This window comes from Callorhinus ursinus, unplaced genomic scaffold (assembly GCF_003265705.2).
Source record: "Callorhinus ursinus isolate GAN/ISIS: 27379988/994484 unplaced genomic scaffold, GSC_fseal_2.0 scaffold31, whole genome shotgun sequence".
NCBI lineage: Eukaryota > Metazoa > Chordata > Mammalia > Carnivora > Otariidae > Callorhinus > Callorhinus ursinus.
In genome coordinates, this window is record NW_027397093.1 from 13076299 (window position 1) to 13085876 (window position 9578).

Below are 9578 nucleotides of genomic sequence, written 5' to 3' on the forward strand. Positions count from 1 at the left end.
CTCCCCTTCTCATCTGTTCTGTGCTCTCTCCTGCCTGCCTGTGGGAACCCCCTCCCTCCTTTGCCGTTCCAGCTCGGGGCCCCTGTGCTTCGAGGTGTCCCCTGATGGTTCCTGCCCAGCCCCCCACCCCCCGCTGTGATTCTTCTAGACAGACTACTCCATTCTACACCATCCTGGCTCCCACCCCCTCTCTTCATTTCCCTGGGGCAGTCGTGCCCCCCCAACAAACTTGCCCCTTTCTTAGGGCACAAACCAGAACCAGCTCTTACCCACCTCCTAGCACTGGGCTGAGCCTTTCAGTAAGACCTGTGGACTGCCAGAGCCCCTCACTGGAGAAACCGAGGGGCGTGTCTGCCCAGGCACAGTGGAAAATCCCTGGCAGGGGGAAGGGCTGTGGAAATTTCTTCTTAACGTTCTTTCCAGACTTGGACTTGCCCCAGGAAGCAGTCAAGCATTTGCCCAGTGACCTGCAAGGCCGCTCTGCTCTTCCTCTCGCCCCCACCCCCACTCCCACCCCAACCCTGGGCGTGAACCCAGGGAGCAGTGATGGGCCTGGGAGAAGCGGCAGCTGGCCGCTGAGCTCAGCCTCAGAGAAGGGCAGGTGATATCCCTAGTCTCACCCCCTTAGTTCAAAGATGAAGAAACAAGGGTCAGTGGCAAAATGATACAAGGCTGTGGATGTCTTCACTCCCAGTTCAAGCTCCTCCAGTGCCCCACATTCCTGCTTCCTCATCTGTAAAATGGGCATTAGAGTAATAGTCCCTACTTGATAGGATTGGTAATATGTGAAGTGAGTTCAAGATGTAGAGCATGCTATGAATATGTGCTATGTATCCTCTCCAACCCTGAGCCTGCTCTTCCTCAGAGCCCCAATAGTGGAGGGTGTCCTTCCCATTGTGCCAGTGGCCGACCTCTGGGGGCTTAAATGAGGCCTTGAAGTTATCACCAGGGGCTAGCCGGTTCCAATGAGGCCTGGTCCCGTATTGTCTATAGACTGTGTCCACAGCGTGTCTTGCCTGTATTTGTCCTGCTGCCTTTTTTTTTTTTTTAAGATTTTATTTATTTATTTATTTGACAGAGACACACCAAGAGAGGGAACACCAGCAGGTGGAGTGGGAGAGGGAGAAGCAGGCTTCCCGCGGAGCAGGGAGCCCGACGCGGGGCTCGATCCCAGGACCCTGGGATCACGACTTGAGCTGAAGGCAGATCCTTAACGACTGACCCACCCAGGCGCCCCGCTGCTTTTTAAATGTATGTAGATGCAATTTTTGGTGAATAAGATGCAAATTCACCTAACAGTGGTAGTGAAGTCACAGGTTTGTCATATATTCACTCAACCAGTGATAGCAAAAGTCAACTAAAATTTCTGGAGTCTCATAATGGGTTGGGGGCCATTGGGACAGGTGCCCCAATCTCAGCCCTTCTCCCCTGTCCCCTGAGAATGTACCAACCCACATCAGCTCCACTACTCTGTCCCTGGTCCCCAGACTATCCCCAGAGGGGCTCTAACAGGAATCTGAGTGTGTGGCAGAAAAGCCCACGCGGGAGAACGGAGAAGGCTACTCTCACGTCCTCGGGAAGTCTCATCCCTCTCTCCTCCCACGTGCCAGAACATAGAATACGGCAGATTCCTAGCCCTCCTCCGGCCCTTTGCCGCTTACCACCTTGGAGGCCTGGGTGCAGTGGGACTTGACTGTGGGGGTCACTGGGGTTTGGACTGGGATGTGGAGAGGCATACAAGTGCTGGGAGGTGTGTGTACTGTTGGTGGGAACGTAGCATGGTGCAGCCAAGGCTGCAAACAATATGGCGATTCCTCAACAATTAAAAACAGAGTTACCATCTGATCCAGCAATTCCACTTCTAGGTATATACCCCAAAGAAGTGAAAGCAGGGTCTCCAAGTGATATTTGTACACCCACGTTCATAGCAGCATGATTCACAGTAGCTAAAAGATGGAAGCAAGCCGGGCGCCTGGGTGGCTCAGTTGGTTAAGCGACTGCCTTCGGCTCAGGTCATGATCCTGGAGTCCCGGGATCAAGTCCCGCATCCAGCTCCCTGCTCTGCAGGGAGTCTGCTTCTCCCTCTGACCCTCTTCCCTCTCGTGATCTCTGTCTCTCATTCTCTCTCTCTCAAACAAATAAATAAAATCTTAAAAAAAAAAGATGGAAGCAACCCAAGTGTCCATCAGTGGATGAAAGGATAAGCAAGTGTAGTATGTCCATACAATGGAATAGTATTGAGCCTTAAAAAGGAAGAAAATTTGGGCTATAGGAAATTTGCTACAACATGAGTGAACCTTGAAGACATTGTGTTAAGTGAAGTAAGCCAGGCCCAATAAGACAAATACTGTGATTCCACTTAGATGACATGTCCAGAGAAGTCAAATTCATAGAGACACAAGGTAGAATGGTGACTCCCAGGGGCTAGGAGGGGGACACGTGGTGTTGTTATTTAGTGGGTATAAAATTTCTGTTATGCAAGATAAAAGACTTCTGGAGAGCATTTGCATCCACATATATCCAAATGTGGATATATTTTTAACGCTACCAAACTGTACACTTTAAAATGGTTCAAATGGGGGGCGCCTGGCTGGCTCAGTCGGTAGAGCATGCAACTCTTGATCTCGGGGTCGTGAGTTTGACCCCACATTGGGGTGGGGTAGATCGTACTTAAAATTTAAAAAAGTGGTTCAAATGGCAAATTTTATGTTACATGTATTTTACCACAATTTAAAAAAAAAGAAGTGTTGGGGATTGGCCCTGGTGGGCCTCTCAGGAGATGGCAGATTTGAGATGTCACGGTCCTTTCCATCTTTCCGCTCTTCCACACATGTTCATAGAGCACTTTCAATGAGCCAGGCACTGTTTTAGGCACACAAAAAATGTGGGTTAACATTCTATGGCAGAGGGGCACCTGGGTGGCTCAGTTGGTTAAGCAACTGCCTTCGGCTCAGGTCATGATCCTGGAGTCCCGGGATCGAGTCCCGCATCGGGCTCCCTGCTCAGTGGGGAGTCTGCTTCTCCCTCTGACCCTCCCCACTCTCATGCTCTCTCTCTCTCATTCTCTCTCTCAAATAAATAAATAAAATCTTTAAAAAAAAAAACATTCTATGGCAGTCAGACAATAAATAAAATTTGAACCAAAATGTTCATGGCTTCTTTATGCTTTCCTTTTCTTAGTGAAAAATGTACCATATTTACACTAAGTGGAATCATAATTATGGAGCCATAATTTATGTTTTTTTTTAAACATTTTATTTATTTCTTTGACAGAGACAAAGCGAGAGAAGGAACACAAGCAGGGGGAGTGGGAGAGGAAGAAGCAGGCTTCCCGTTGAGCAGGGAGCCCGATGCGGGGCTCGATCCCAGGACCCTGGGATCATGACCTGAGCCGAAGGCAGACGCTTAACGACTGAGCCACCCAGGTGCCCCGCCATAATTTATGTTTTAAAACTTCTAGAGCTCATTTTATATACTTTTTAGTGTGTGTTGGAAAATTTTTTAAGTTGAGGTATAATTGGCATGCAGTAAAACATACACCCTTTTTTAGGTGTTTAATTGTATATACTTTGAAAAATGTGTACTAAAAAAACAACTCTACAGATATCATTTACATACTCCAAATCTCACCTCTTAAAAGTGTACAATGCAGGGCGCCTGGGTGGCTCAGTTGGTTGGGCGACTGCCTTTGGCTCGGGTCATAATCCTGGAGTCCCGGGATCGAGTACTGCGTCGGGCTCCGTGCTCGGCGGGAGGGAGGCCTGCTTCTCCCTCTCCTGTTCCCCCCTCTTGTGCGCGCTCTCTCTCTCTCATTCTCTCTCTCAAATGAATAAATAAAATCTTTAAAAAAAAAAGTGTACAATGCAATGGTTTTTCTTTTTTTTTTTAAGATTTTATTTATTTATTTGAGAGAGAGAGAATGCGAGATAGAGAGCACGAGAGGGAAGAGGGTCAGGGGGAGAAGCAGACTCCCCGCTGAGCAGGGAGCCTGATGCGGGACTCGATCCCGGGACTCCAGGATCATGACCTGAGCCGAAGGCAGTCGCTTAACCGACTGAGCCACCCAGGCGCCCCTGCAATGGTTTTTCTTATATTCACAGAGTAATGCAACTATCACCACAATTAATTTTATAATATTTTCATCACCCCCCAAAGAAACTACCTATGAGCAGTCACCCCTACTAATCAACCACTAATCTACTTTTATCTCAATGATTTGCCTCTTTTGGACATTTTGTATAAATGGAATTGTATAATATGTGGTCGGTTGTGACTTCTCTCACTTAGCATCACATTTCTGAGACTCAACCAAGTTGTGGCAAATATCAGTACTTCATTTCTTTTTACTAATGAACAATATTCCATTGCATGGAGAGACAACATATTGTTTATCCATTCATCTGTGGATGGACATTTGGGTTGTTTCCACTTTGATTTTATGAATAATGCTGTTACGAACATTCACATATAAGTTTTTGTGTGGACATGTTTTCATCTCTCCAGAGTGTATGCCCAGAAGTAGAATCGCTGGGTCATATGGTAGCTGTATGTTTAACCCTATGAGGAGCTGCCAAACTCTTTTCCAAAGTGGCTGCACCATTTTACAATCCCTGCAGCAACGTATGAGGGTCCCCTTCTCTCCACATCCTTGCCACTCCCTGTGGTTTTCCATCTCTTTGATGATAGCCGCTCCGGTGGTGTGAAATAGCAACCTGCTGTAGCGCTGACTTACATTTCCGGAATGACCAAGAATGTTAAACATCTTTCCATAAATAGCTTATAGATCATTTGGACATCTTCTTTGGAGAAATGTCATTCAGGTTCTTTGCTTGGTTCTTAGTTGAGCTGCAAGAGTTCTTTATAGGGACGCCTGGGTGGCTCAGCCGGTTGAGCAGCCGACTCTTGATTTCGGCTCGGGTCATGATCTCAGGGTTGTGAGATCGAGCCCTTCGTAGGGCTCCAAGCTGGGCGTGGAGCCTGCTTAAGATTCTCTCTCTCCCTCTTCCTCTGCCCCTCCCCCCTCTTAAAAAAAGAGTTCTTTGTATATTCCACCTGTAAATCACTTATCATATATATGATTTCCAAAATATTTTCTCTCAGTATTGTCTTTTTTTTAAGATTTTATTTATTTATTTGAGAGAGAGAGAAAGAGCAGGGGGAGCAGCAGAAGGAGAAGCAGACTCCCTGCAGAGGCAGGGAGCCCAAAGTGGGGCTCGATCCCAGGACTCCGGGTATCATGACCTGAGCTGAAGGCGGACGCTTAATGACTGAGCCACCCAGGCGCCCCCCACGCCCCACCAGTGTTGTCTTTTTTACTTTCTTGATTGTGTCCTTTGAAGCACAAATGTTTTTAATGTTTATAAAGTCCAACTTGCTGACCTTCTTTCCTATCCCTTGTAACTTTGGTGCCCTAGCTAAGAAATCATTGCCTAATCCAAGATCATAGAAGACTTACTCCTACATTTTCTTCTAAAAACCTTATAGTTTAGTTCTTCCATTTAGGTCTATGATTCACTTTGAGTTAATTCTTGTGTATATATATATATATATATATTTTTTTTAAGTGCAGGTATTAAGTTATAATTTACATTCAATACAATTCACCAATTTTAAGTATACAGTTTAATTAGTTTCATCTTATATGGTTCAATGATTCTATATTGCCGGATATTTTTTCCTGGGAAGTGAGGGGGTGGGCAAAATTGAGTGTGTGCCTATTTTCTCTTCTCTTTATGCCCCACAGTAGTTTTCCCTGTAAATGTGTGTGTGATTATGTGGGAGTGTGTGTGTGTGTGTGTGTGTGTGTGTGTGTGAAAGAGAGAGAGAGAGAGAGAGAGATGTCTGCTCCTTAGGAGTTCCCATTTATTGTGGCTTTCTCTTGCAGCCCCACAGAGCCCCGTAGTTATAGACAGGTTGAATGAATGAATGCAGTAATCAGAACACAGCCCCTCAGGGTCTTCCTTCAGAGCCCTCAGGATCACATGGCCACAGATGTTTCTGTGCACTGCCCATGCATGAGATCAAGATGGAGACTCCTTGAATGGATGTGGCTGAGTTTAATAGACTGCTTTCTAATTTGTGATTCGTTCATAAAGAGCCCCCCTTTAAGGATAATTACCGAGTCCTGTAACAATCTATTAATTGGGCCTGGTTTCTGTGCCTCCTGTTTCCTCAGCCTTCCCCTGGGCTGGCCCAGCGGTACTTGGCCCCCTCCAGCAGCCAAACAAAGCAGATGTGGCTGAACCCAGACACCCTCCAGCTGGGAGCCAGGGAGGGCTCAGGGGAATGAGTGGAAGGCCCTGGAGGTAGGAGGCCACAGTTCCCATCTCAGCCCTGCAGCCTTGCTCACTGAGCCACTCAGGGCCTTTGCATTTCCTTCGGAACCATGAGGTGGAAGTAAAGGAACCTAGTATAGGGGTGTGGCTCTCTAAGCACATTACCCCCAAATGACTTGTTTGTTTGTTTTAAGATTAAAAAAAATTTTTTTGAGAAAGAGAGTGCACACGAGTGGGGTGGAAGGGCAGAAGGAGGTAGAGGGAGAATCTTAAGCAGACTCCACACCCAGCGTGGAGCCCGATGTGGGGCTCCATCCCACGACCCTGAGATCATGACTTGAGCCGAAATCAAGAGTCAGACGCTTAACCAACTGAGCCACCCAGGCGCCCCAAGATTTTATTTTTAAGTAATCTCCACACCCAATGTGGGGCTTGAACTCACAACCCTGAGCTCAAGAGTCACATGCTCTACTGACTGAGCCAGACAGACGCCCCCCAAATGATGTTTTTTACAGTGTGTTGTATGTTGACATGACTCTTGTTAAGACGGTGACTTTTGAAAAGATGTTAGAAGAAAGCAGGACCAGAGAGGAAGGAGGTCAAAGGTGATCCCCACTGCGGGATGCCTACTCTGCAGCTGGCTCTGCCACAGCTCGGGCCCCCATCTCTTGCCCAACCACTGGCTTCCTCTGCCAACAGTGGACCCCAGTTACGACTTTATATACATGTTTCTTCACTATTATCCCCATTTTACAGATGAGGTAACTCAAAGTGACTTGCTCAAGGTTATTGGCTAACAAAGGTCTGAGTCAGGATTCAAACCCGGATTTCACCACAGCATGGTGGCCTTAACCACCAAGGACATGACTTCCCTCCCAGGACCTTAGCCTTTACTATTCCTCTAACCTGGGCGGCAGGCATAATAAAACAATGAAGAGTTTCTTCTCCTCTCTCCTTAGCCTGAGAGTCTGAGGCTGGTGGGGAAATCTTGTGTGGTTTGAGCCAAGGGAGAGGGGCATGATCAAGCAATCAGACAGCGAGGGTCTGAGGGGAGCCCAGGGGTAGCAAGGGAACAAGTGCATACAGTGAGATCAGAAAAGCGCTAAGTTTTCAACACTGTGATTGTGAAGGACGAGGCAGGAGAAGGCAGGGAGAGTCACAAAAGGGCTGGAACTCACTCTGGGTCTTAAGGGGTGGGAAGGGTTTGCAGACAGGACAGAGGAATGACATCCCTGGTGAAGGGCACTGGAAAGAGCAAAATCTGGGATGAGAGAAGGGGGCAGGCCGTATTGACCTGTACATACAGAAGGGGAGTTGTAGGTGGCGTGGTGGGCCCTCAGGCTGGATAGGGCAAGTAGAGCCCATTAGCAAAGGTCTTAAAAGGCAGACAGTGGAATCTGGCAATAGGGAGCTATTATAGGTTCTAGAGTAGTATCCCGATGAGTTGGGAAATAGAAATAAAAGAGGCAGTCAGTACAAACTTTGTAAGCCAAACAGAACAATTTCTGGAAGCATTTTCTAAAGTTGGATTTTATTTGTAAGTCTATAAGCTTTATTAGCGTTCAGTCTTAGCAACAAAGGAGCCTTTCCCGCCTTCTCTTCGAGAGCCCAAAACCTGGGACAGAGCTCCCTGCTGCATCTTTTTTTTTTTTTGCCACGAGGTATGTTTTATTTTCATTAAACATACAAATAATTTGCTATAATATCCCAGGGCAAACCGGAGAATTTGGCAGTCCAGTTGGGGGGGGTCCCCTCAGAGACCCGCAGGCTGGTGGCGTCGGCACGGAGTGCCCGGGTTCACAGTGCAGCTTGTCGCTCGTGTCCATCTTGCAGGTGGCTCTTCTTCCTCCACATCACTACTGGGGTGTCTCGAAGATGACGGGGGTGGGGAATCCTCTAGGTTCTTAGGAAATTTCACTCCGCTTCTCCTGCTCAATGGTCTCTTTGGTCGGCAGGGTGTTCTTCTCCCGCGTCTCCGTTTCCTTCAGTTTGGCGTTATCGAAGCTGGCGATTTCCCCCATGTCCGGCTTTTCTGCCATTTTCTTAAAGCGATCCGTGGAGTTCGGCTCCGAGCCCGGCGCCTGGTGCTCCCACTCGCGTTGCTGCAGCAAGAGACTCCCTGCTGCATCTTAAGAGGCCTGCCAGGTCCCACCCGGGGACCCTTCTGTCCGGCTTGCGGGGGGGGGGGGGGGGGGGGTTTCAAGTTTTGTGATGAGGAAAGCCAGTCTGGTTTCAGGAGATGGTGACTCAGCGGGGCTTTCTTGGGAGTCCAGGCTTTCCTCTGGCCTCAGTCTGACCATCTAAGAAAAGGAGCCCTGTGTGCTCACTGCCTCCTGGTCTTGGAGAGAAGTTAACGCTGACCATGGCATCCAGTTCTTGCCTCTAAATACCAACAAGACTGTCTTGGAGCCAGACACGTTGTTTTCCCTGCTCCTCTTTTGGGGCGAGGGACATACAGCTGTGAACATTGGAGCTGATCTTGATTCCCAGGAAGTATGCCCAGACACTACCCAGAGGTGGAGCGCCCTTCACTCCCGGCTTCCACCCTGAGGGACTGAAAGTGGACAAGGTCAGGCACAGTCAGAAGATGGTCATTCAAGGGCTGGGGCCTGTGTTTACTAGTCTGTGAAACATTACTAACCCATGTCCCACCCAGTCCTCACAGGGTGGCTATCAGGAGGATATGCTAAGAAAATGAGGGTGAGGGCTCCCCTAAAACTACTCTGGGCACCTTCTCATTTGTTATCAGCATTTTCAGATCTAGTTCTAACCCAAGTGCATTCATTTTGGGGACCAAGTCACTCAGTTCTACCAAAGAGATGTGAATCTTCTAAACCATCCAAGGTTAGGACCCTGTGTTAGAATCACTGATGAAAATGCAAGGAGGGCCCCAGGAGGGACTCGGCCAGAATCTCCACCAGAGCCCAGGGATCTATGTTTTAACCTGGGCCCCATACGCTCAAGTGGGAGAACTACTGATTTAACGTTGGGCAAACAAGGCTGGCCTGGGACCAGGAAGAGAAAAAAGGGAGGTAACAGCTCTCCAAAGGCCAGAGTTAGAGGTCTGCCCCTCCTCCTCCTCCCTCCTTGACTGGCACAGGGAGGGAGAAGTGGAAGGGCCTTGGCCTTCATCTGGCCCAACCCCAACTTCACTGATAAGGAAATTGGGGCCCAGAGAGCACAATGAGTCCAAGTCACCCAAGGAATTCATGCAGAAAGGCCCGTAGTCCCCTCACTACTCCCTCCCTGCTTCCCTTGTGTGTGTGTGTGTGTGTGTGTGTGTGTGTGTGTGTGTGTGTGTGT

The 9578-nt window shown here is 48.3% G+C and overlaps 1 protein-coding gene across 1 annotated transcript; it reads right to left on the minus strand.

The window, feature by feature from the left end:
• Window positions 1–7907: 7907 nt before the first annotated feature.
• LOC112807331 (thymosin beta-10-like) lies at window positions 7908–8393 on the minus strand. Its single transcript, XM_073878684.1, has one exon. It carries the CDS (start codon window positions 8312–8314, stop codon window positions 8180–8182), a length of 135 nt encoding a protein of 44 aa, XP_073734785.1. The 5' UTR covers window positions 8315–8393; the 3' UTR covers window positions 7908–8179.
• Window positions 8394–9578: the final 1185 nt, after the last annotated feature.

Bases quoted from the DNA above. Each gene is read 5' to 3' on its own strand.
- LOC112807331 (XM_073878684.1), bottom strand. From the start codon at position 8,314: ATGGCAGAAAAGCCGGACATGGGGGAAATCGCCAGCTTCGATAACGCC.